The 27,597-nt window shown below is 44.8% G+C and overlaps 1 protein-coding gene across 1 annotated transcript; it reads right to left on the bottom strand.

Moving 5' to 3' along the window:
* Positions 1–1,836: 1,836 nt before the first annotated feature.
* LOC311140119 (cytoplasmic phosphatidylinositol transfer protein 1-like) lies at positions 1,837–17,249 on the bottom strand. Its single transcript, XM_084175056.1, has 10 exons — positions 16,685–17,249; positions 14,243–14,391; positions 14,004–14,092; positions 13,724–13,731; positions 13,298–13,369; positions 11,738–11,830; positions 11,325–11,480; positions 11,035–11,098; positions 10,076–10,165; positions 1,837–2,933 (listed from the first exon to the last, which is right to left on the bottom strand). Exons 1-10 carry the CDS (start codon positions 16,730–16,732, stop codon positions 2,785–2,787), a joined length of 918 nt encoding a protein of 305 aa, XP_084031182.1. The 5' UTR covers positions 16,733–17,249; the 3' UTR covers positions 1,837–2,784.
* Positions 17,250–27,597: the final 10,348 nt, after the last annotated feature.

The following is a 27,597-nucleotide window of genomic DNA, read 5'->3' on the forward strand; positions in this document are numbered from 1 at the left end:
GGTTTCCCCTTTTCTTCTTGCTTGCCTGTGTGTGTGTGTGTGTGTGTGTGTGTGTGTGTGTGTGTGTGTGTGTGTGTGTGTGTTTATGTAGAGTGTTATCCTTGAGTTTTCTGTTATCCGTAAGCAATTAAATCCAGCATTACCAGAATAGCTTCGCTGGAATCAGTTGCTGAGGATTTCACAGCATAAAACAGGTCGGCATTAATGCCTCACTAACTGACTGCAGGACAGTAACTGTACAGAGAGAGACGGTCCTCAACCGCTTTCAATAGAAACGATTAACGTGTAGAGCCAGCGGTCTTTAAGTCTATTCCACAGGGGATGGATGTATGCAGATTCCCATTGCAAGCCATATTCAGCCCCTTAATTGGTACAATCAGTTATCAGGGATACTGTATGAATGTAAAAGTCTGCCTGTCCCCAGATAAAGTCCACTCCAGTTACTCCTGGGCAGAGGTTACAAATTGTGTTCCCCACAGTGGAGTTTAATTCACAGTGGATTTAGAGCTATTTATATGATTGAGAGGCCTAATGACATTAATGCTGACACCGGAATGAATAACATACTTAGGGTGCAGGCTGGCCATTTACTCATAGCTGAGACAGAAACCAGGAAGAATGGGCGCGCGCGCGCACACACACACGTACCTACACACATACGCGCACACACACACACGCACGCACAGGCCTTTATGAATCAGTGTTGTGACCCTGGTGTGTAGACATGAATGGGACATTTGCATTACAGAGCTGCAGAGTGTAGAGTGTGTATGGATGTATTCAGTAAAGCTGGTACATCAGTCGGGTTAGGCTAAAGGGGTAGAGATGGAGGGGAGGATGTCGAAACAAATACCACCAGTCCTTTTCTCTTCCGTTTTTAATCCCTCTCCAATGTTTCCTTCTCCCTTTTGGTTCCTTTTTACATTCTTTCTCGCTCTCTTCTCTTCTCTTTCTTTCTTTCTTTCTCTCTTCTCTTCCTCTTTCTTTCTCTCTTTCTCTCTCTCTCCTTTCTTTCTTTCTTTCTTTCTTTCTTTCTTTCTTTCTTTCTCTCTCTCTCTCTCTCTCTCTCTTTCTCTCTAGAGCAGCACAGCAGTAGAACAGAACAGCTGCAGTATGATTCAGCATTACATGGTCAGGATCTATAAGCATCTGCCAGGGGAACATTTCTATATAATGAACACAGTACATCTTCTGTGGAGAGGCCCTCCTGAGGAAAGGAGTGCAGGAACAGAGAGAGGCAGAGAAAGGGGTAGTAAAGCAAGAGGGGAGAGAGAGGAAGAGAGAGAGGAAGAGAGAGAATGTTCTTATAGTATAGCCTACAGTCTTCAGGTCCCACTGCAGCACGTGTCAACACTTCTGACTGTGTCTCTGCTTCTTTCTTTCTCTCTACACAGTCTATTGAGTAAGTCTTACACAGTCTATTGAGTAAGATCTAAACAGTCTATTGAGTAAGCCCTACAAAGTCTATTGAGTAAGCCCTACACAGTGTATTGAGTAAGCTCTACACAGTCTATTGAGTAAGCTCTACACAGTCTATTGAGTAAGCTCTACACAGTCTATTGAGTAAGCCCTACACAGTCTATTGAGTAAGCTCTACACAGTATATTGAGTAAGCGCTACTCAGTATATTGAGTAAGCCCTACACAGTATATTGAGTAAGCTCTACATCACATTCCCTGTCAACTAGTTGTCAACTATTACTCTCTCACCAGTAGGGTAACACAAGGTAAACATGCTCTTGAATAATAAGATATGTTCCTCTATTGTTTCACTTATCTCCTGGAGTTCATGAAACCAACTGTCACTTAATCATGACTAATGATCTTAACAAGACATACACGAGAAAATGGTTTTTATTCATTCATACAAGTGGTAGATACCTGAGAATGGACTTCCATTACAATAGACTAAACAGGTGAATATACAGTATATTTATAATATGTATCAATATAAACCTAGTTATAAATTATATTCATCCACTATGTTAGATTATTCCACAGCCTGTACAGAGGTCATGTTGCATCCATTACCATAGATCAGAAGTTAATCATGTTTAAAACAGACATCCTATTGACTCATCAGTGAAGGTTAGCCCTGCTTGAGCCATTTGCTGCATTGAGTAATGGATTGCTGGAGAAAGGGCTAGGAACGGGGGTTGGGTGTATGGGTTACATAGTTACAGCTGGATAAAGGGGTAGGTCCAGGGGTTGGGTGTATGGGTTATATCGTTACAGCTGGAGAAAGGGGTAGGACCGGGGGTTGGGTGTATGGGTTATATAGTTACAGCTGGAGAAAGGGGTAGGACCGGGGGTTGGGTGTATGGGTTATATAGTTACAGCTGGAGAAAGGGGTAGGACCAGGGGTTGGGTGTATGGGTTATATAGTTACAGCTGGAGAAAGGGGTAGGACCGGGGGTTGGGTGTATGGGTTATATAGTTACAGCTGGAGAAAGGGGTAGGACCGGGGGTTGGGTGTATGGGTTATATAGTTACAGCTGGAGAAAGGGGTAGGCCCGGGGGTTGGGTGTATGAGTTATACAGTTACAGCTGGAGAAAGGGGTAGGACCGGGGGTTGGGTGTATGGGTTATATAGTTACAGCTGGATATAGGGGTAGGCATGTGAGTGCTCTAAGTGCTGCTTCTGTGGACGGTGTAGCTTTATTGGTTAAGTGTGTTTGTGGTGGATGGTGTAAAAAAAAGGAACTGTCGCAGTGTAGTTACTGTCACTGAGGGGTTTAAGGCAGGCAGGAATTGGTGCATCTGTATGAACATGAACGTGTGTGTGTTACTCTGGGGTGGAGTTAAGGCGGACAGTGGTATGAGGCAGTGTGGAGGTGGAGGGGTCTGACATGGCTATAGTCTTCACTCCCATCTTCTTCAGAGAGCGCTCGTCTGTGACGGACATAGAGCGGGAGAACGCCGGACGAGGGGCTGCTGCCGATGAGAAAGAGAGAGAGAGGCGGGGGGAGGAAGAGGGGAACGAGGGGGGGGGGAGAGTTGAGGGGTTAAATTATTCAAATACACATCCCTTCACAGTTCACACACCCCTAATAAAAATACACTTTTTTTCCCCCCAAATGAGATGAATGGCATGAAATGTTTTTGTGTAAAATCTGATAGGTATAATGAATACTCGGACAGAGTGGTAAGATCCAATCGCAGAATAGCGATGCTTTATTAGAGTACAGACAAGGGAATAGCTTAATCGTGGTCGGGCGGGCTGTGGTCAAAACCGGGCCAGGCATAGACAGGCAGAGGTACCAAGGGAGCGGGCTTAGTCGTAGTCGAGGGCACAGGCACAGGATCAGAGGACGGTAATCACTGGGGTAGACAAGCAGAGGATTAAGCAATTCGGGGAGTCAAACAACAAGGCACAGGTCGGATACACGGGTAATCAAAAACAACAAACACTCTCTCTCTCTCGGAACAAAACGCTTAGCAAGTCACAATGGAACAATACCTCGCACCGACTGAACTTCTGAGCACACCTATTATCCTACCCTAATTACGGACAGGTGTGCTCAGAACTCAGGTGAACCAGATCGAGTCTGATGACTCCCCCTCTCTGTAGATCGGGGAAGTGTCAGACTCTGTCTAGACCCAGCCAACCCCCGATCCCTTACAGTATCCCCCTCCCCAGGGCCGGCTCCTGACGGCCTTCTACCTCTACCGGGTGGTCTTCCTCTGGGTCGGGGTCCGGGATGATCTGGGTGTTCAGCGTGGAAAGTGGCCTTGAGAGCGGGGTCTAGTATGTCCTTAGCAGGGACCCAGGACCGTTCCTCAGGTCCATATCCCTCCCAGTCCACGAGATATTCGATGCCCCCTCGTCTCCGTCTTGACTCCAGTATCTCGTGGACTGTATAGGTGGTGTCCTGTTCATCCTCCAAAGGTGGTGTAGTAGGTTGTTGAGCGATTGGTGGGTACATCAGGCTATAATGGACAGGTTTCAACAGGGAGACGTGGAACGTAGGGTTTATCCTGTAGTGTCGAGGGATTAACAGACGGTAGGTGACAGGGTTAATACGTCTCTGTACCTTGAAAGGACCAATGTACCTGGGTTGGAGCTTCTTGCAGCTCCGTCGGAACCGCAGGTCTCGGGTAGACAGCCACACTCGTTGACCGGGTTGATAAGTGGGAGTAGGTCTCCGGCGTCGGTCGGCGTAGGTCTTTTGCTGTTGTGAGGCTTGACTGAGATGTTGATGGGCCGTCTCCCAGACCTGCGCACTCCGACGGAACCACTCGTCCACCGCCGGTACCATCCCTGATGCGGTATCCCACGGGAACAGGGATGGTTGATACCCTAGAACACACTGGAAGGGCGTTAGGCGTAGGGAGGTGTGAATGAGTGAGTTCTGAGCATACTCTATCCAAGGAAGGAATCGGCTCCACTCTTGCGGCTGCCGCGAACATTGTTGCCGTAGATATTTCCCAATTTCCTGGTTGAGCCGTTCTGTCTGCCCATTGGCCTGGGGATGATATCCGGAGGTTAGGCTAACCGAGATGCCCAAGCGTTCGCAGAAGGCCTTCCATACCCGGGATACAAACTGGGGTCCCCGGTCAGAAACAATATCCTCCGGGACACCAAACTGCCGGAACACCTGGGTAAACATAGTCTCAGCCATCTGAGTGGCGTTAGGCAAACGGGTCATGGGTACTAACCGGCACATCTTGGAGAAACGATCGATGACCACGAGAATTACAGTATGGCCCTCTGATTCTGGTAGGTCGGTAACAAAGTCCATTGCAATGTGCGACCAGGGTCGTTGAGGAGTTGGCAATGGCATCAGCTTACCCTCCGGTAGTGCACGAGGTACCTTGGACTGAGCACATGCTGGACAGGATAAGACATAGTCTCTGACATCATCTGTGAGGGAATCCCACCAGTATTTTCGGCTGATGAGTCGTGTAGTTCGAGTGATTCCGGGATGACCAGATCCCAGCGACGTGTGGCACCATTCCATCAGTTGAGGTCGAAGTGGAGCTGGTACAAACACCTTAGACACCGGGGTTTCTGGAGGGGCTGGTTCCGCTTGTAAGCTCTCCTGAATAGTGTCATCAATAGCCCACCTCACCGGACCAGCACGGCAACTCATGGGGAGAATAGGTTCTGGCTCCACGGGTCTTTCCGCGCGCTCGAACCGTCGGGAAAGCGCGTCCGCCTTACCATTCTTGGACCCGGGGATATAAGAGACAGTGAATCGAAAATGGTTGAAGAATAAAGACCACCTTGCCTGTCGGGAGTTCAGTCGTTTGGCACTGTGAAGATACTCCAGGTTGCGGTGGTCCGTGAGCACTTGGAACGGATGCTCTGCTCCCTCCAACCAATGTCTCCACTCCTCCAGTGCTAACTTCACCGCCAGTAATTCCCGATTACCCACGTCATAGTTCTGCTCGGCAGAATTCAGTTTCCTTGAAAAGAAAGCACAGGGTCGTGATTTAGGCGGCTCACCTTGGCGTTGGGATAACACGGCTCCAACTCCAACCTCCGAAGCATCCACTTCCACGATAAACGGTAAGGTAGGGTCCGGCTGACATAGAATAGGAGCGGTGGTAAAGCGTTGTTTCAACGTCTCAAACGCACGCACTGCCCCCTCCGTCCAGTTCAGACCGCGACCCTTGTAGCTGGTCATCGCCGACAGGGGCGCTGCGGTTGTGCTGAAATTACGCACGAACCATCTATAGTAATTGGCAAACCCTAAGAATCTCTGGAGCTCTTTCACCGTCTGGGGTTGAGGCCAGTCTTGTACCGCTTGCACCTTGGATTCATCCAATTTAACCCTGTCGGGAGTGAGTATGGCCCCAAGGAAGGAAATCGTAGTGACATGGAATTCACTCTTTTCTGCCTTCACGAACAGAGAATGTTGTAGGAGCCGATCTAGAACCTGTCGTACATGGGACACATGTTCACTCAGAGAGTTAGAATATATTAGGATGTCATCAATGTACACTATAACAAAGCGATCAATCATGTCCCTGAAAATGTCATTCATGAACGCCTGGAATACTGAGGGCGCGTTGGTAAGTCCATAGGGCATGACACAATATTCGTAGTGTCCTCGATGTGTGATGAAGGCAGTCTTCCATTCATCCCCTTCTCTAATACGCACCAGATTGTACGCACTCCTGAGGTCCAGTTTACTGTACATGGAGGCCTGTCCCACCTGTTCGAGGGCTGCTGGAATCAAAGGAAGAGGGTAACGATTTTTGATGGTAATATCGTTCAACCCTCGATAGTCTATACAAGGACGCAGTCCGCCATCCTTTTTCTTCACGAAGAAAAAACTGGATGCGGCGGGAGACGTAGATGGGCGAATGGCCCCTTGCTGTAGCGCCTCATCAATATACTGGCTCATCGATTCTCGTTCCGGCTGTGACAACGGGTAGATTCTTCCACGAGGAGGTGTAGCCCCGGATAGCAGATCAATCCCGCAGTCCCAGGCCCGATGAGGTGGTAACACGGTAGCCCTCTCCTTGGAGAACACCTGCGCGTAATCCTGGTATTCTGTAGGGACAACAGTAGACACCGCACCCTGCGCATCCTCCACAGTAGACATTTTGCACGGTAAATTGAGGCACTCTGCCCTACATACCTCACTCCAAGCTGTGATATCGCCAGATTTCCAGGAGATGACCGGATCATGGGTGACGAGCCAGGGGTGGCCGAGAACTAGCGGCTCCCGTGGAGCGGAGATGACGAAAAAAATTATGTTCTCATGGTGTATGGAGCCCACTTGTAACTTGATTACCTCTGTACGGTGCGTAATGAACCCAGTGCCCATGGGCTCACCGTCTAGCGCGTTGACTCGCAGGGGAGGTTGAATTGGGATAAGTTGAACTCCCAACTCCTCAGCAAGACCCTTATCCAGAAAGCTGGCAGCCGCTCCGGAATCAATAAGTCCTTCCAACCTGCACACTTTCTCTCCGACAGATAAGGTAACTGGCACATACATTTGTTTCGATGTAATGTTCAAAACTTGAGTCTCACTCACCGGTTTGGCAGTTCCGAGGCGATATCCTGGGGTACGGTTTGGTCGTACCGGACATTGACGAACGAAATGACCCGACTGACCACAATACAGGCATAGTCCGTCTTGCCGACGTTGTTGTCTCACCGAACCTTGTAGAGGTGACCGTCCCAGTTGCATAGGTTCCTCCTCAGATTCTCTCCTCCGCTCTGTCGATTGCTTAGGACCAGTGATCGAGGGCTCCCGGACTGTGGATACCTTGTGTTGCACTATCAGATTATCAATAGAGATGGCTATTTTGATAAACTCATGTAGCGCAGTGATATCTCCTCGACAAGCCAACTCAGTCTGTACGTCTTTGCGCAGCCCTCTTCGGAAAACGGTGAGCAAAGCAGTCTCGCTCCATCCGCTACTGGCTGCTATAGTACGGAACTCTAAAGCGTAGTCGGCTACTATGCGACGGCCCTGCTGAAGTTCGCATAGTTGGTCTCCCACACTACGCCCAGATACTGGGTGGTCGAACACCTCTTGGAACAGTCTCTTGAACTGAACTTCCGCATTCAACTCGGGGACCTCAGCTGCCCAAAGCGCAGTAGCCCAATCCAGTGCTCTTCCCGTTAGCAGAGAAATCATGAAATCCACCCTGCTACGGTCATCGGGAAACATAGTACGATTATACGACATATACAGGGACGTCTGGAGTAGAAACCCCTGACATTTGCCAGGTTCCCCGTCGTACCTTGTTGGTAGAGAAATCGGAGGTGCATGACGAGGACTGACCGTGCTCGGGGTGGTGCCTTCAGCCGCACCAGCGTTGAGTAGCTGCAGGAGTTCATCCATCCGTTTCTCCTGTATCTCCCATCGCCTCTGTAATTCCGCTGGATCCATGGTAACGGCGAGGTATTCTATAATGAATACTCGGACAGAGTGGTAAGATCCAATCGCAGAATAGCGATGCTTTATTAGAGTACAGACAAGGGAATAGCTTAATTGTGGTCGGGCGGGCTGTGGTCAAAACCGGGCCAGGCATAGACAGGCAGAGGTACCAAGGGAGCGGGCTTAGTCGTAGTCGAGGGCACAGGCACAGGATCAGAGGACGGTAATCACTGGGGTAGACAAGCAGAGGATTAAGCAATTCGGGGAGTCAAACAACAAGGCACAGGTCGGATACACGGGTAATCAAAAACAACAAACACTCTCTCTCTCTCGGAACAAAACGTTTAGCAAGTCACAATGGAACAATACCTCGCACCGACTGAACTTCTGAGCACACCTATTATCCTACCCTAATTACGGACAGGTGTGCTCAGAACTCAGGTGAACCAGATCGAGTCTGATGACTCCCCCTCTCTGTAGATCGGGGAAGTGTCAGACTCTGTCTAGACCCAGCCAACCCCCGATCCCTTACAATAGGTGCCTGCAGTAGCATGTTCTGGCATGTAGGTGGTCAGGACAGCGCAGCGAGCTGCAGCAGAGAGACTGAGCAATGACTGCAAATCCATTTCAGCCTCATGTCTCCCGTAACACACACACATGCTACGGGCCATTCCTTGGCTGCTGCCCTCGATATCATTCAGCAGCAACAGCCGGCCGAGCTTCTCATGACTCACCAGCAGGGGGCAGAGTGACCCCCCCCACACACACACACACGCAGACCCCCACTAGGGCATACATTTGCAGTAAGTGCTGCAATAGCTACCCAAACTCCTTGTTCCAGCCAAACGCTAGGCCACGCCCACAGACAGTTTCTTCTCTGCAATGAGTCTGGATCTGAGTACCTACACAACGATTTCTAGAACGCAAACATATTCTAACAGTTCTGATTGGTCCCAGAAACCGATGGGTCGGGCCAAGCAGCGTTTAGAAAATTCGTCATTGGCTTTGATACTCTGATTGGATAGAGACGATCCAATCACTGATTACTTTGTTTTGTACAACAGCCCTCATTTGGACGTCACCACAAACGAATTTCAATGATTGCAGTCTCAGACTGAAGTATGTAGCAAACATAGAGCAGCGGAAGAATTCAGTTTGAGTCGTCAGACTGTTGGGCTCACTCTCCTCTGCTCTCATTGCTCTTCCTTTCTGTGAAATACATATTTTGCTACTTCGCTCTCTCTTACCTCTTCTTCTTCTCAATGATCTTTGTCTTCCTCTCCACCTCTCCGCCTCAGCATGCTCTTCCCTTCTTCCCCCTCCCCTTCTCTCCCATCCCTGCTCTTTCTCCCTCCCCCGCTCCCCTACTTTTCCCTCATTTCCCCCTATGCTCTCTCCTCTTCCCTTACTCTTCCTTCTATCTCTCTCTCCTTTCTCTCCACTACCTATCCTCTCGATCCTCCCCCACACTCCCCCTCTTTTTCTCCTCTCTCTCCTCCTCATTGCCCACTCTCTCGTTCTCTATTAAAGGGATGATATAGAATAGTACAGTAGTAGACTATAGTAGTTACTACAGCTGAGTGATATGGACAAAAATCCATATAGCGATAAATTGCCTGAATAGATACGATAGCGATAAATAGAACGATACGTTTCTAACGTTAATGTGCACCGCAGTTTATTATTATTATCCTTTAGACTACTAGTTTTGTGGTTGAAGCTATCAATTATCCAATTAACAATCATCCATATTTGCAAACGTATTTAATTTCAAACTTCACATTTCTCTAGAGTACTTATTTACATTTAAGTCATTTTGCAGACGCTCTTATCCAGAGCAACTTACAGTTAGTGCATACATATTTTTTTTTATTTTTTTTATTTTTTTTCATACACCCCGTGGGAATCGAACCCACAACCCTGGCGTTGCAAACGCCATGCTCTACAAACTGAGCTACATCCCCTGCCGGCCATTCCCTCCCCTACCCTAGACGACGCTTGGCCAATTGTGCGCCGCCCCATGGGTCTCCCGGTCGCGGCCGGCTACGACAGAGCCTGGATTCGAACCAGGATCTCTAGTGGCACAGCTAGCACTGCGATGCAGTGCCTTAGACCACTGCGCCACTCGGGAGATTACTTATCGTAATGAATGATATCAGCAAAATGCCTTCGATAAGTGATCGGTATGGTCGGTGTCGATAATTTTTGGTTTATCGTCCCAGCTCTAATAGTTACCTGTGTTGTTGTTCTGGGTTGATTTGAGTTTGCTGTTGGTCTGTTCCTGTATCTGTTGCTCAAACTCCCTCACATCCTCCAAACTCATCCCTGTAAGGAAAAGCACAGACTGATGAGCTTATAATGCATTATCATAACCATGTAACATGTGTATCATAATGCATTCTAACCATGTAACATGTGTATCATAATGCATTCTAACCATGTAACATGTGTATCATAATGCATTCTAACCATGTAACATGTGTATCATAATGCATTCTAACCATGTAACGTGTATCATAATGCATTCTAACCATGTAACATGTGTATCATAATGCATTCTAACCATGTAACATGTGTATCATAATGCATTATAACCATGTAACATGTGTATCATAATGCATTATACTATGTAACATGTGTATCATAATGCATTATAACCATGTAACATGTATATCATAATGCATTATAAGCATGTCCGAACAAAAACATACAGCAACAGTCAACAACAGCACATTGAAAGGCATAAATTACGATGTAGTATAATGCATTATAACCATGTTCTATAATATAATGCATTATAACCATGTCCTATTATAATCATGTTCTATATGTTAAAGAATTATAACCATGTCCTATTATAATCATGTTCTATATGTTATAAAGCATTATAACCATGTCCTATTATAATAATGTCCTATATGTTATATAGCATTAAAACCATGTTCTATTATAATAATGTCCTATATGTTATGATGCATTATAAACATGTTCTATAATGTAATGCATTACAACCATGTCCTATTATAATCATGTTCTGTATGTTATATAGCATTATAACATGTCATATTATAATCATGTCCTGTGTGTTATAAGACATTATAACCATGCTCTATAATATAATGCATTATAACCACGTTCTATTATAAATCATGTCCTATATGTTATAAGGCATTATAACCATGTCCTCTACTGACCGTGCCATTCATCTGTCCAGGCTACTGCCTGTCTGTGTCCTACCAGTAGGATGTCCTGGATGTTCTGTCAGATCATACACAACAGAGAAAATACATGTATTACATCAAAGAAACACATCCAAAGGCTTTGAGCAGGTGCTGCTGGAGATCAAAGTGTATATATTGAGCAAAAAGAAAAGAAGATTCCCCAAACACAATCTATGCTCTCAAATGTGTTTCTTGAAACAACATTTTGACCCTTAGGTCAGGTTCTCACCTGATGCATGATGGTAAATGTAGTTTCCTCTCACCCTGTGTATGAAGTCCTCAGTCTTGCCCTGGAGGCCGTAGACTTCGAAACTGCACTTCACCCTCTTATAGGAGCACATAATGGGGGTGCTGTCCTTCCACCACCCTTCCACCAGGGGGCCTCTGCCCGTCTTCTCAGACACCCAGCGACTCAGGTCCTACAGAGACACAAAGTACACATTACCTGATGACGGAGCTAAATCACTGGCTGTTGTGTAGGGGGAGGGGGAGTGTGTGTGTGCGTAGGCCTGTGTAAGCAGGTTGTTGCTCAATACCTCACATATAATAAATGAGTGATTCAACATGATAGGCATCTGTGGCCCAAGATGCATAGATTGCACAAGTGTCTGTGTATATTTCCTTCTGAAGTTACTGGAACTTCAGAAGGAGGAAATGTGTGTGTGCACGCTTGTACCTCTGTCTCCTTGTAGTGTTTGTCAGGGATGGGGTCAACGAGGATATCCAGGTGGCTCACGCTCTCTGCAGGGGTGGGCCTATCCCCGAATACCTGCAACCGAGCAGAGGGGGAGGTCACTCAGAAATAGACAGACTCACACACACTGGAGCCAGGGACTAGTAGATGAGGAAAGAGGGGGAATAGTGAGGTCACACACCATATCACCCATCATAATACCCCACCCTCAGGCCTTGAGCAAATCACCACACACACACAGACACAGAGAGAGAGAGAGAGAGAGAGAGAGAATGAAAGAGAGAGAATGAAAGAGAGAGAGAGAATGAAAGAGAGAGAGGGGGTGAGGTCGAGGGAGATTAGGGGAGAGAGAAAGAGGTGGAGAGCGGGGGGAAGGGAGATAGAGGGAGCACACTAAATCACAAAAAAAGAGAGAGACAAGGAGAGAGGGAGCAGGCGAAGAAGGACGAGCGGGGGTGAAAGAAGAGAGAAAGAGAACGAGACAAAGAAAGAGAGAGAAAAGTCACTGTTCTTTCTGTTCTGTTCTGTCCCCTTGTCTTGACAGAAAGCGAAAGAGAGAGTAATGTCTCTTTTGAAGATGTTCATTCCTCTGCTGGTATTTAACAAAGAGAAGAGCAGGGAGACAAACCCACAGCCAGATAATCAGCTGGGTTTCAGATCCTATTATGTCCTGTGTCTCTGTGTGTTTAAGAATCTATTCTCTTATATAACGTATGTATTGTCCTCCTGTCTGTCTGTTAGTCTGTTGACACTTGTCATAGTTCCTATTTTTCCATGTCAAAAGCATTGTTTTACCTCATCCTTTAAACCTGCTGGTGTTCCTCTGTTCTGGTTGTGCTTTTGTGCCCTTTAGATGTCTTCTATGTTGCTGTGTGTTGTAATAGAGGTGTATTTATGGGTGTGGGTGTGTGTGGGAGTCTGGGTGCATTCATGTGTGTGTATGTGTGTGTGTGCGCCTGTGTTTCTGCTAAAATGAACACATGTAACCTGTAGCTGGGAGAAGGTTGAAACAAGCTTCGTCAAATTTCTGGACACACACACACACACACACACACACACACACACACACACACACACACACACACACACACACACACACACACACACACACACACACACACACACACACACACACACACACACACACACAGACTAACAGCCAGATGAGTTCAGTGGTGTGTTCAGTCTTGTTCCCAGGTTTCCATCCAGAGATTACAGGGGCATGCTGTAGGGACAAACCAGCTCAGAATTGTATTTGTGTGTCGGAATTCCGTGAGAAGGCCATAGAAAAGGTGGTGAAACAAGCCTGTAATACAAGCATGTACCCTTCTCGCTCTCTTACACACACACACACACACACACACACACAGTGGATGGCTAATGGATCTGCCGATATTGTATTCTGTGCTTTGCTTGTTTTCCTTGTAATGGCCACATCAATTTGATGAGCATTCTCCTCACACTGTAGAGAATATTACAATTTCTCTCCCTCCCTCCCCCCCACCCCCACCCCACTTCTCTCTCTCCTTCGGTCATACTCACATTATTGTTGTTGCCATTGTTGTTCTCAAACCTGGTCTCAATACGGATGCTGAACTTGGGAAGGAATGACACCTACAGTAGATGAAGGATGGATGTGGATTGAGAGAAGGAGGGAGGGAGAGAGAAGGATGGACGGAGAGAAAACGATGGAGGGAGAGAAGGAGGGAGGGAGAGAGAGAGAATAATTGAGGGAGAGAGGAGGAGGGAGGGAGAGAAGGTGGGAGGGAAAAGGATGGAGGGAGGGAGAAGGATGGAGGGAGGGAGAAGGATGTAGAGAGAGGAGGGAGAGAGAGCGAAGGAGGGTGGGAAGGAGGGGGGAGAGAGAAGGAGGGAGGGAGGAGTAGACAGATGAGGATATGTGCACAGACATTTGGAGACTGATGAGCTCTACTGCATGCTTCATGCAAATGATGTGTGAATACTTACTGAGTACTCTGAAGCACACACCGCGGAAGTTCCATATGGATAGAGAGGAACATCATTAGTGACACACCACACACACACACACACATATTTCAAAACATGTGGAACGACAGATGTTTAAAGTAAATAGGGTCTCGATAAGGCAGATTGTGTTTAAATCCAAGTGCAGACAAGGAAACAAAGTCACTTCCTATGTTCTATGTTGACTTGACCCTATAGGAAGTACAAGTTGGTAGCAGGTGAAAAGGCTGTGTATGTGGTGGATAGAATAGTGTTGTCAGACCTGTGATGGTGTAAGGATAGAAGTTCCATGCTTTCTCGGTCACATAGAAGACCCTGGGGACAAACACACTCACCCAGGATGGCAGTTTACTGTCAGAGAGAGAGACAGACAGAGGGGAGGAATGTACTGTTACCTCCGCTGAGGTAGACGTATGTGTGTGGTATGTTCTAGGGCTAGGCCATAGGGGTGAGTGTGGGACAGTAGGTGTGTGTTTGCGTGCGCATGCGTGCCTGTGTTACCTGCTGAGGTAGATGCGTTTCTCAGTAAACTGTCCCAGGCCGTGTTGGGGATGTGAGTCTGGTTGGTTCCTCACCACCTCCACCCCCTCCCCTCCTCCGCTCTGCTCACTACTGTGTTTGCTGATCATGTACAGCTGCCCAATCTTATACTGGGGGTGGGGGGGAGAGATGAGAAGAGAGATTAAAGGAGCAGGGGGAGAGTCAATTCACACAGTCCTGTCTTAATACAATGTAGATCGTACACAATAAATATTGACTTACATAGCAGTGTGAATGGATATCTATGTCTCTGGGATGGCCACTATGTGAATGGATATCTATGTCTCTGGTCTGGCCATTCTCTAAATGAATGTGTCACCCATCCTTTGACTAACAACACAAACCCACACAGCGTTATGTTTCTCTTTGACTTCAGATTACTGTGACAGTTTTGTGGTTAATGTGTTTAACATGTACTGACGATTACAGAAACATACAGTGCAGTAAGACAGCAACTATATTATGTGAATATGTGCCCCACCTTTTGACTAAAAACGAAACACACACATACCTGTCTTAATTTGTCCCCCACCCTTTGACTAAAAACGAAACACACACATACCTGTGTCTTAACCCATCAACCTACTAGGACAACCAGCCACACTCCCCTCAGAATTAGAAGTGTGTGTGTGCGTGTTAGTGTAGACATTGCATAAACAGTGCTATGGTTTGAATGTGGAACTATAAGCTGATCCCACTAAAGCTGCACAGGAATCTTAATGCGCTTCCCCATCAGACCATGAGAGTCTGAGTTCCACACGTGGAATGGATCTCACCTTAGGATTTGGTTCTATGTGATTTTACAGAGACTACTTTCAGATAGATCATACACGACACTGATCCAGGGTTTTTTCTGCATAGAAAAGTATTGGGCGGGCTGCCTACGTGTTTTTTTGGGCGCCTATGTCCAAACAGTAAAGAAATATATAATAATAATAATAATAATAATAATAATAATAAATGATGGAAAAACGTTTTCAGTGTAAACTTAAATGAATAAAACCAGATATAAAGTATGTAGAAAAGATAAAGGACCTATATATTTTTAAATACAATCATCTTTGAGGACCAACAGTCACCGAAATAAAAGCTAGACAGTCCGGGATAATCTAACATTCAAAGAAATTTTACATTCAGGAGTGTTTTTGTCATGACATGGGGCCCCCATTGATTTTGTTATAATTTTTTAGTCACTCACATAGCATAAGCCATGGCAACATGCATGGAATTGCAGGAAATTAGCTTTAAAACTGCGGCCGACTGGAAGGCCTCAAACATTTTTGGTCGGCCACAGCAGCATTGGCCAGGCCCATGGCCATGCCCACCAGCTAAGCCCCATTTTGATCCATAAAAACCCTGTGATCACACTAGCTAAAGCTTACACAAACACTCAAACATTAGTGATCTTAAAGTTATAGTTCACTCTAAAGTTTGTCACACGTTTCCAGACCACAGAAGTGGCCTAACATCCGACCAAAGTTGGTTTCATAGTGAAGTATCAATTGAAGTTTCCGGCACAGCATGTTCTAATAATAAACATCTACATAACACTGTTCCAGACAGGTAGCTCAGACTTAAACACTATGACAGGTATAACTGCTTTGTTGTGGTGGTTGGAGGGAGCGAGGGAACAAGGAACTTCCCTTTGAGGGCACTCTAGAGCACCTTCCCCCTAAACCCTCATCCACCCACCACTTCTTACACCCTGGTGGAATCTGTCTGTTTTTAACCTCCAGGCCAAATGTCTTTGTTGACGTTTGGGGTTGTAAGCCTCAACCAGTCCAACTTGTTTGTGTGGAAAAAAGGGAGAGGAGGAGAGAGAGTGAGATGGAGGTAGAGGTAGAGAGAGAGGAACAGATGGAGCGATAATTTAGACACAATAACATTGTGATGCTCATTGCCAGGTGTAGTCTGTTCACCCCATGCTGACAGACAGCAACACAGAGCTGAGATTAGGTACATGCAGGACCATACAGAGTGCCAGCCACATGAACAACACTACTCAACTACAGGATGCCTGTGTGTAGTGCTCTTACAGATGTACGATTTTAATTTGATCCAGTTTGCTACAGCAGGAAAATAATCCTGCAACAACAGCAAATCTGAATTATTATATGGATTATAATGAATAGACATTTTTGTTGAGGGTGATACATTTATCGTAAATTACACCCTTAAATCCACTCCAAGTTGTCCTGCAACAGGGTGATCAAATGAAGATCCTACATCTGTATTCTAGCAACTTTAACACTTTCAAGATCACATGAAAAGCTGTCACCTTATATTTACAGCAGCGGTCTACAGTACACACACATTCAAACACACAAGCATGCACACACACTGACAACCCCCCCACACACGCTCACAGACAAACACACACTTATCCAGTGTACACACACTTACCTCTTCCACAGTTAGTGGCATGCATATTCTGTACTCCTTCATCAACATGGTTCAATCGTGCAGTGAACGTCTGTCTGTCTGTGTTTGTCCTAACTCTCCTGCATAAGCGAACTATAGTGCACAGCACCTACTTTGGACTGCAGTGACCTCCTTTCTCGCTCTCTCTCTTCTCTCCCTTTATTTAGCTGATGTCAGAGCTTTATTGAAGTCCAGTCCACTCTGTCAATGTGTATCTATCCGTTTTCTACACTTTCTCTCTTTTCTTCCCTCTCTCTCCTCCTTTTTGTTTCTCTCCCGATTAATCTCCTCACTCCCTCTGTCAACATTCAACTGTTGTCCTTCCCTCTCTCTCTCTCTCTACCCCTGGTTTCTCCCCCTCTCGCTCTCTCTCTCGATCTTATTGTTTACCCTTTCTTTGTTCTCCTCCAGTGAGCAACAGGTAATTAACTTGAGGTAAGACTGAAACCTTCTCAACTCCCTAATCCACGCTACCAAGTCTGTCCTGCTATTCTTTCTCTTTCTCTCTCTCTCTCTCTCTCTCTCTCTCTCTCTCTCTCTCCTCTGTACGTCTTTCTTACTTTCGTTCCCTGGACTGCTCTCGTGTGACCTTGCTCTCTGCTCGGCACTCCTCCCTCCACCGCCCTCCCCTGCTTTCAGTTCCTCACAAATTCCTTCTCTCCCTCCTTATCTTTCTTCTCTCTCTCCCTCCCTCTGTCTCTCCCTCCCCCACTTCTCACGCCCACCTTACTTTACCTACTCACCTGTTTCTGCTCTCTCTCTCACACACACACAAACACAGCCAAGGTTTTGTATGGCTAGCGCGGAGCGGTATTCAGGTGGTGGGTTGGATTAAATATTAGCAGAGTGAGCCATGATGAGTGCATCTATTAAGCACAGCGCCAGCATTTACATTGTATTACCATGACCTTGAACTGAGTTTAATTGAATCCATGTTTAGTCAATGAGTACAGAGATGTGAGCAGTCATTTTATCTATTGCCTGTGTGTGTCCTTGAGTACTGGGCTTGTTTCCCTGGAAAGAGAAGTGAACAACAATGGTGGTGGTCATGATGAGTGCCAAGCTTGAGTTGTGTTGTTGCCCCACTATCAAATGTGACAAAGGGGGAACAGATGCTTGGGTTTATATGGGTCATAACACAGGGGCAAAGCTATACTGCACATGTGTCAAACTCATTCTACGGTGGGCCGAGTGTCTGCGGGTTTTCACTCCTCCCTTGTACTTCATTGATGAATTAAGGCACTAATTAGTAAGGAACTCCCCACACCTGGTTGTCTAGGTCTTAATTTAAAGGAAAAACCCAAAACCTGCAGACACTAGGCCCTCCATGGAATGAGATTGACACCCCTGTTATACTGGGTCTGAGCTATAGAATCCGTATGCCCCTCAAACTCACCTATGGACCTCGAAGCCAGTTCCATTTCTTTTTTTCATCGTTCCCCTCTAATCAGGGACTGATTTAGACCTGGGACACCAGGTGTGTCTAATTAATTATCAGGTAGAAACCAGCAGGCTTCAGACTTTGTAGGGTAAGAGTTGAATATCCCTTTCCTAACCCTGTTCCTGGAGAGCTACCGTCCTGTAGGTTTTCACTCCAACCCTAATATAGCACACCTGATACTAATAATTAGCTGGTTGATAAGCTGAATCAAATTAGTTACAACTGGGGTTGAATCAAAAACCTACAAGATCGTAGCTCTCCAGGAACAGGATTGGAGAGCCCTGATATAGAAGGTTTTTGATCCTGTTTTAATAGTTTTATCCAAGTCCCACATTGACACCTAACCGTTGGAACTCTATAGATCTGAAATGATTGGCTAAGCAGTATGGTAATAGCTTCCCCATGTCCTCTCACTGGATTGGGTTTTCTCCATCTTGCTTATACCAAATCAAAGTTTATTTATCTATCCCTTCCTTACAGATCTATACATATGAGCTCCTCCAGATAAGGCCAGAGCAGTGGCAGGTTAATATAGAGATTGTTTAGAAAATGATGGCTGACTGACTGAGGGAAAGATTTACCAGTTGATAGGTTGATTGATTCAGTTACTGTGATATTTGAGTCTCTCTCACTAATTGATTGTACAATGTGCACACATTATAAAACATTTTGTTGAGTGTGTGATAGCAGTGATTTTTTTGTCTCCAAACTTTGCATTCCAAAGATTGGAGACTGTCGGATGACTCATGAGTTAATTAAATTATTGATCGATGATTGATTGATTCAACCAACATCACAATTACTGTTTCTGCATCCCAGTTGTCTCCAAACCTTCCTCCCCTCATCTCATCTCCTTTCCCTCATCTCTCACTGATAGCTGAAAAGACAGAGGGATTCACCAGATGGCTGACACCTATCAAACCCTCTCAGATCAGTGAAGTTAAATGAAAAAAATGCTCTTTATGACTGTTGGGGCATTTTACCATCATTATCCTGTCCTGTGTGTGGTTGATCGTCTGTATCTTATTGTGTGTGTGGTTGTTTTGCAAGGTTTTTATAGTAAACTAAAACTGAAACTACAATGAAAACAAATAATGGAAAAACTATTTTGTAAACTGAAATAAAATAGTTAACAAACCTGTTTAAAAAATAAAACTATAATGAAACCATTCTCCAAAACTAAATAAAATAAAATAAAAACCATCATTAATTATGCTCAGTTTTAGTTTTTTTTCTCTAAAATTGTTTTTTTTCTAATGGGGTTTTCAAGTTTCTGAATCTGGCAGGTCACATTGAGATTGGGTGCACTTGAGTGGTAATGCTTAAGCAACCAACTGTAGACGAAAGTCAAGGATTGAAGTTGGGCAAGGTGCAACTGCAATAGCCGAAAGTTGAACACTAATGTGGTTTTTCAACAGCAAGGCTCAGATCAACATGGCAGTGTTGCCATTTTTTATAAAAGTTTTCCATTCTCTCTGTCTCCAACCCCCATATCACACACTCAACAACATTTTTTATAATGTGTGCACATTGTACAATCAATTAGTGAGAGAGACTCAAATATCACATTTATTTGTATATACAGTATCCAGGCCCAATCCCAAATGGAACCCTAAACCTTACTCTTTATGCAGGTTGACATGGGATTGAAAATTAATTCCTGTCCCATCTTGTCCTGTCAAATTTTTAGATGCTCGTCTGTCTGTCCCTTGCTCTGCGTGTGAGTAGCCATAGCAACTGCTCCGTTTGGCTGCTGCTCAGAGCTCACGAGACAGTTGCCTGTACACAGCTGATAACAACCACATTACGAGATTTGGAAATGAAGGCAGCCCTTGCACTTACTTACCCAGAATTGGATGAACTCATGGATATGGACATGTGTAATTGTGTACGTCTCCGAGTGCATCTGAGGTAAAGTACGGGCTGGCTACAACTGGAGCGAGGCGCGAGAGTGAGCCGACATAAGGGGAAGGGGGGAAATGACCATTAAAAAAAAATATATATATATATATATATATACAGTGGGGAAAAAAGTATTTAGTCAGCCACCAATTGTGCAAGTTCTCCCACTTAAAAAGATGAGAGAGGCCTGTAATTTTCATCATATGTACACGTCAACTATGACAGACAAAATGAGAAAAAAAATCCAGAAAATCACATTGTAGGATTTCTAATGAATTTATTTGCAAATTATGGTGGAAAATAAGTATTTGGTCAATAACAAAAGTTTCTCAATACTTTGTTATATACCCTTTGTTGGCAATGATACAGGTCAAACGTTTTCTGTAAGTCTTCACAAGGTTTTCACACACTGTTGCTGGTATTTTGGCCCATTCCTCCATGCAGATCTCCTCTAGAGCAGTGATGTTTTGGGGCTGTCGCTGGGCAACACGGACTTTCAACTCCCTCCAAATATTTTCTATGGGGTTGAGATCTGGAGACTGGCTAGGCCACTCCAGGACCTTGAAATGCTTCATACAAAGCCACTCCTTCGTTGCCCGGGCGGTGTGTTTGGGATCATTGTCATGCTGAAAGACCCAGCCACGTTTCATCTTCAATGCCCTTGCTGATGGAAGGAGGTTTTCACTCAAAATCTCACGATACATGGCCCCATTCATTCTTTCCTTTACACGGATCAGTCGTCCTGGTCCCTTTGCAGAAAAACAGCCCCAAAGCATGATGTTTCCACCCCCATGCTTCACAGTAGGTATGGTGTTCTTTGGATGCAACTCAGCATTCTTTGTCCTCCAAACACGACGAGTTGAGTTTTTACCAAAAAGTTCTATTTTGATTTCATCTGACCATATGACATTCTCCCAATCCTCTTCTCGATCATCCAAATGCACTCTAGCAAACTTCAGACGGGCCTGGACATGTACTGGCTTAAGCAGGGGTTCACGTCTGGCACTGCAGGATTTGAGTCCCTGGCGGCATAGTGTGTTACTGATGGTAGGCTTTGTTACTTTGGTCCCAGCTCTCTGCAGGTCATTCACTAGGTCCCCCCGTGTGGTTCTGGGATTTTTGCTCACCGTTCTTGTGATCATTTTGACCCCATGGGGTGAGATCTTGCGTGGAGCCCCAGATCGAGGGAGATTATCAGTGGTCTTGTATGTCTTCCATTTCCTAATAATTGCTCCCACAGTTGATTTCTTCAAACCAAGCTGCTTACCTATTGCAGATTCAGTCTTCCCAGCCTGGTGCAGGTCTACAATTTTGTTTCTGGTGTCCTTTGACAGCTCTTTGGTCTTGGCCATAGTGGAGTTTGGAGTGTGACTGTTTGAGGTTGTGGACAGGTGTCTTTTATACTGATAACAAGTTCAAACAGGTGCCATTAATACAGGTAACGAGTGGAGGACAGAGGAGCCTCTTAAAGAAGAAGTTACAGGTCTGTGAGAGCCAGAAATCTTGCTTGTTTGTAGGTGACCAAATACTTATTTTCCACCATAATTTGCAAATAAATTCATTAAAAATCCTACAATGTGATTTTCTGGATTTTTTTTCTCAATTTGTCTGTCATAGTTGACGTGTACCTATGATGAAAATTACAGGCCTCTCTCATCTTTTTAAGTGGGAGAACTTGCACAATTGGTGGCTGACTAAATACTTTTTTTCCCCACTGTATATATATATATATATTTAACAGTCAACACAGTTGACTCCCATTCCTGATAGAATCCCGCAAGACCCCCGGGAGTCCTGTTCCCATGTCAACCTCTAGTGGAGATCTGAGAGGATTTGAATGGTATAAGCAACATGGTGAAACTTCCACATAGCCTATCAGAGGGCAAGGTGAATTTATTACCATTTTGCTTACACCTGTCAAATCCTCTACGATCTCTACAAGTGCATAGGGTGTTGGGCGAATCGCAGCAAAGTTAGTTCCTGTTTCAGTTATGTCCTAAATAGTTATTGGTTGACAATAGAACCTCCCACAACACAGGCCATGGTTGCTGGATGAAGTTGGTGAAGAGCAATTGCAGAAACTTGCAGTTAACTGTAGTAAAAACGTCACAACCTTTGATCACATGGTTTTTGTAAAGTTAATGCAGTTAACATGTAGGCGCAAGTAGAATTTTTTTTATCCCCATAATGCAACACACTTTGAAAGGCGAACAACAAGACAAGCAAGATGACATTGCCTACACCAGCACAGCAAATATTGGGCGCGTTCGAGCGGATACATTTTGTCTAGTCAAGATCAACGATGGTCACCACCTTTCAAAGTGTGTTGCATTATTGTGCAAAGAAATGTCCAACTTGCGCCTACATTTCGACTGCATGAACTTTACAAAAACCATGTGATCAAATGTCATGCAGTTTTTTATGAATTCATCTTCAAGTCGCTGCAGTTGTTTCTCATCAACTGCACCATGCAGCCAACTCCTGGCTAGTGGGAGACACTATTTGTCACCAATCATTAGGGTATTTTTGGTTGACCCACGTGAACGTGACCAAAGACATAACTGAAACCGGAACCAACTTTGCAGCGATTCTAAAGCTACAGGCAGAACAAAATGAAAGTGATATTTGAGACCTCTCTCTAACCAATTATGTTTTCAGTTTGTGTTTGATATGGGATTTAGAACGTTTATTTTTACATTTATAAAGAAAAACGTTTATAAACAATAGCAGCTACAGTGCTTCAGAAAGTATTCAGACCCCTTGACTTTTTCCACATTTTGTTATGTTACAGCCTTATTCTAAAAAAATTTAAATCGTTTTTTTACCTCATCAATCTACACACAATACCCCATAATGACAAAGCAAAAACAGGTTTTTAGATATTTTTGCTAATTTATTACAAATACAAAATGGAAATATAACATTTACATACACTACCGGTGAAACGTTTTAGAACACCTACTCATTCAAGGGGTTTTCTTTATTTGTACTATTTTCTACATTGTAGAATAATAGTGAAGACAACAAAACTGTGAAATAACACATATGGAATCATGTAGTAACCAAAAAAGTGTTAAACAAATCAAAATATATTTTATATTTGAGATTCTTCAAATTGCCACCATTTGCCTTCATGACAGTTTTGCACACTCTTGGCATTCTCTCAACCAGCTTCATGAGGTAGTCACCTGGAATGCATTTCAATTAACAGGTGATTTTGTTAATTTGTGGAATTTCTTTCCTTCTTAATACGTTTGAGCCAATCAGTTGTGTTGTGACAAGTTAGGGGAGTATACAGAAGATAGCCCTATTTGGTAAAATACCATATTATGTCAAGAACAGCTCAAATAAGCAAAGAGAAACGACAGTCCATCATTACTTTAAGACATGAAGGTCAGTCAATCCGGAACATTTCAAGAACTTTGAATGTTTCTTCAAGTGCAGTCGCATAAACCATCAAGCGCTATGATGAAACTGGCTCTCATGAGGACCGGAATGGAAGACCCAGAGTTACCTCTACTGCAGAGGATAAGTTAATTAGAGTTACCAGCCTCAGAAATTGCTGCCCAAATAAATGCTTCACAGAGTTCAAGTAACATATCTACATCAACTGTTCAGATGAGACTGTGTGAATCAGGCCTTCATGGTCGAATTGCTGCAAAGAAACCACTACTAAGGATCTCTCTGTACTTTGCGCCATTCATCTTTCCCTCGATCCTGACTAGTCTTCCAGTCCCTGCCGCTGAAAAACATCCCCACAGCAAGATGCTTCCACCACCATGCTTCACCGTAGGGATGGTGCCAGGTTTCCTCCAGATGTGACGCTTGGCATTCAGGCCAAAGAGTTCAATCTTGGTTTCATCTGACCAGAGAATCTAGTTTATCATGGTCTGAGAGTCTTTAGGTGCCTTTTGGCAAACTCCAAGCGTGCTGTCATGTGCCTTTTACCTAGGAGTGGCTTCCATCTGGCCACTCTACCATAAACCATTTCTATTGGGCACAAAATAATCTGAAACACAACCAAAACAAACAGCAAATGCATCCAACAAATTTGCAGAGGCACAAGCTTGATGTAGTCATTGCGTGCTAGGAATATGGGACCAAATACTAAACTTTTGACGACTTTAATACACATATAAGTTCATTTGTCCCAATACTTTTGGTCCCCTAAAATGGGAGGACTATGTACAAAACGGTTCACCCGATATGGATGAAAATACCCTCAAATTAAATCTGACATTCTGCACTTTAACCTCATAGTCATTGTTTAATTTACAGAGCCAAAACAACAAAACACATGTCACTGTCCCAATACTTTTGGAGCGCACTGTAAATAATATAACAAAAACGAAATATAAATGTTTTTATAAAACTTAAACTAAATAAAAACAAGTAAATCAGATCTGAAAACTAACTGAAGCTAAACTGATAAAAAAATATATATAAATAAAAACTAATATAAAACACACAACTATAATAACCTGTGTATGTGTGTGTGTGCATGTGTGTGTGTGTGTGTGGAAGAGGTGCAGAGAGGAGAGTGAGCTTAATAGGAGCCATATTAAAATGAGAAGGCAGTTTTAGATAATTAAACAATGGGCAGGACGCCAGCAGCATCATACCACCTCTTAAATGTCATGTGCCGGGGTCACAGGTCAGGAAAGCGTCCACTCAGAGATGGTAAAGGATGGACCCATCCTAGCCCGATCTCTAGTTTTTACCATGTTTTGAAGCTATACTGTGTTTGTTGACAATTACTGTACATTGTTCACAAACAGTGGAGTAAAAAAAGCTTATATTTTGGGTTCTGATGTGGTTACAGTTAAACTAAGCTCATGAGGCATTTCCAAGTAATATACTTTAAGAATCAATGGCTATACTGTATATCATTAATTTACAAGTCCCAAAATGGATATAGCAATTGCAGATTGCCCCTTTAAAATGTGGCTTGGGTTAGCATTTGTATTATTGGGTTAAGTTTAGGGTGAGAGTTACAGTAAGATTATGATTTGCATTTGAAAAGTGCATTTGTGTTTTGAAAGCACCCCCTTCGTCCTCTCCACCATGGCCAGATAGATAGTGTTGACCCCCCTCCTCCCATTCCCTCCCCCCCCCACCACCCCACCGGACTCCTCTGATCTCACGTTCAGTCCAATCATCAGAAAACCTGAAGGATTTGGGTCACACCTCCGCCTAGCTCGGAGAAAACACAGAAAGTAATAGTCAGGGATTTTAGACTTAAACTTTCTCCTCCATCAAGAATGTATTTTTCTCACACGGTCTCACAGCAGCACAACAGCTGTCAGAAGTCATTGTAATACATAAAGAGCTACATGGTTATTTAGTATGCAACATGGTGTATGTATGTCTCTGTGTGTCTGTCTGTGAGTAAAGTGGTGAGAGAGGCTCCTGTTGGTGATGGGAGGGAGGTTAAGGCTGTGTAATCTGGTGTGTAGGGGAGGATCACAGACTGATGGGATGGTGAGACACTGAGCCATTGATCTGACCTGCTTTCTTATTGATACCACCAGAGAACTGCCGTCAGGGGTATAGTGGCAGGAGGGAGGGCGAGAGGGACGGGGGAAGTGTGTGTGGTTGTATGTGTGTGTGGTTGTATGTGTGAGTGTGTGTTTGTGTGAGTAGGGGGATGTTAATTCCCCAGTGAGCCGGATGAAACAGAGCGCTCACTTATCCTTATCGAATCCCGATCTCCCGTTGTCAGGCAGAATTCCATCGGGAGACACAGACTCTGGATGGCGTTGCGGACTGTGCCGGCCACTGCAGAAGGAACAAGAGTATTAGACTCAACATGATAGCTGTGATTTGGTCCAAGCAGAGACAGAACAGTTTTGATTGGTCCAAGCAGAGAAAGAACAGTTTTGATTGGTTCCCAGGACACAGGCAGGGATAAACACACACACACACGCACAAGTTTGCAGGCATGCACTCACACACAAATGTGCACACGTGCTACATAGGCACTTCACACGCTACACACACACATGCGCGTACACACTCTCTCTCTCGCTCTCTCTCTCTCTCTCTCTCTCTCTCTCTCTCTCTCTCTCTCTCTCTCTCTCTCTCTCTCTCTTTCTCATTATCAAATCCTGAGACTCTCTTGTTTCCTCATAATAAAGAATTCTTCATTTGCAGGTTTTACATATTCATGAGCTAAGATGATATAAAGTGCGTTTCATTACATTGTTGTACTTATGTTCCCAGATAAATATTAGATGGGCTTTTAAATTGTTCAATGTTCTTTAATGCCATTATTAATTTGAACATGTAGTGATACCACAGGCTTTCATCCACAAAGTAGTGTGTGTATTTTACAGAGAAAGAGATCAAGATCTAGACTGTAGGCTACTGTATTCCTGTTTCAGCCAATATGTACTTGAGCCAGTGAGTGTGTGTGTGTGTGTGTGTGTGTGTGTGTGTGTGTGTGTGTGTGTGTGTGTGTGTGTGTGTGAAGATGTTCCGGAGGGTGTGAGTTCTACACATTCATCAGGGCTCTCCAGGGGGATAAAAGTTGAGCCTCACCACGGCTGAGAAAAAAAACACCACGGCCAGAAAAAAAAGAAACTAATTTATTCAAGAAGAGGAATGGATGGGATTTGCACACAGTAGCACGAGGACTGGAGGGCCACTGAGATGGATTAGAGTTCCTTTCTGTACAGCAGGTCATTGGTAGCTATTGCACTATAGCACAGAGGAGCAGGAGATTTCCTCTTTCACATTCCATAGAGGCAAATTCAATTGCCTCTTCCCTCTGCCGTGTGTGTGTGTGTGTGTGTGTGTGTGTGTGTGTGTGTGTGTGTGTGTGTAAACTCAGAGTCGGTTGGAGATAGGTTTGAATAGGATTCCAACACGTTCTCCCTAGCCCTCTGTCTAACTATGCCAAGACCCATGGCCCTATCATTCTCTCTTTCTCCTCTCTCTCTCTCTTCCTCCTTCGCTCACATTCACACTCCTCATGCCATGACCCCATGGTCCTCGCTAGATCACCCACTCAATGCCCTTCTTTTCTCCCTTCCTCTGTACCTTCCTCTTCTCTCCTCTCTCAATCACTCCCCTCCTCCCCTATTCCCACCCACCCTCTCTCTCTCTTCCTCTCTCTCCCTCTCTCTCTCTCCCCCTCTCCATCCATGCCAAGTCCCCATGGTCCTCTCTAGATCACCCACTCACTGCCTTCCTTGTTCTCTCTTGCTCTATAGCCCTTCCTCTCTTTCTCTCCCTCTCTCTCTCTCTCTCTCTCTCTCTCTCTCTCTCTCTCTTTCTCTCTCTCTCTCTCTCTCTCTCTCTCTCTCTCTCTCTCTCTCTCTCTCTCTCTCTCTCTCTCTCTCTCTCTCTACACTCTCTCTCTCACACACTCTTACCCCCCCCCTCTCTCTCTCTCACACACTCTCTTACCTCCCCCCTCTCTCTCTCTCTCTCACACACTCTCTTACAGTGCCTTGCTAAAGTATTCATCCCCCTTGGCGTTTTCCCTATTTTCCCAAGTCCCCATGGTCCTCTCTAGATCACCCACTCACTGCCGTCCTTGTTCTCTCCT

This window comes from Coregonus lavaretus (genome assembly GCF_964263955.1).
Source record: "Coregonus lavaretus genome assembly, chromosome: 13".
Lineage (NCBI taxonomy): Eukaryota > Metazoa > Chordata > Actinopteri > Salmoniformes > Salmonidae > Coregonus > Coregonus lavaretus.

Excerpts from the sequence above, each read along its gene's own strand:
- LOC311140119 (XM_084175056.1), bottom strand. The coding sequence starts at position 16,732 with ATGTTGATGAAGGAGTACAGAATATGCATGCCACTAACTGTGGAAGAG. Across the intron at positions 14,093-14,242 it reads AAACGCATCTACCTCAGCAG|TAAACTGCCATCCTGGGTGA; the intron begins GTAACACAGGCA and ends TCTCTCTGACAG. Across the intron at positions 11,481-11,737 it reads AACACTACAAGGAGACAGAG|GACCTGAGTCGCTGGGTGTC; the intron begins GTACAAGCGTGC and ends GTGTCTCTGTAG.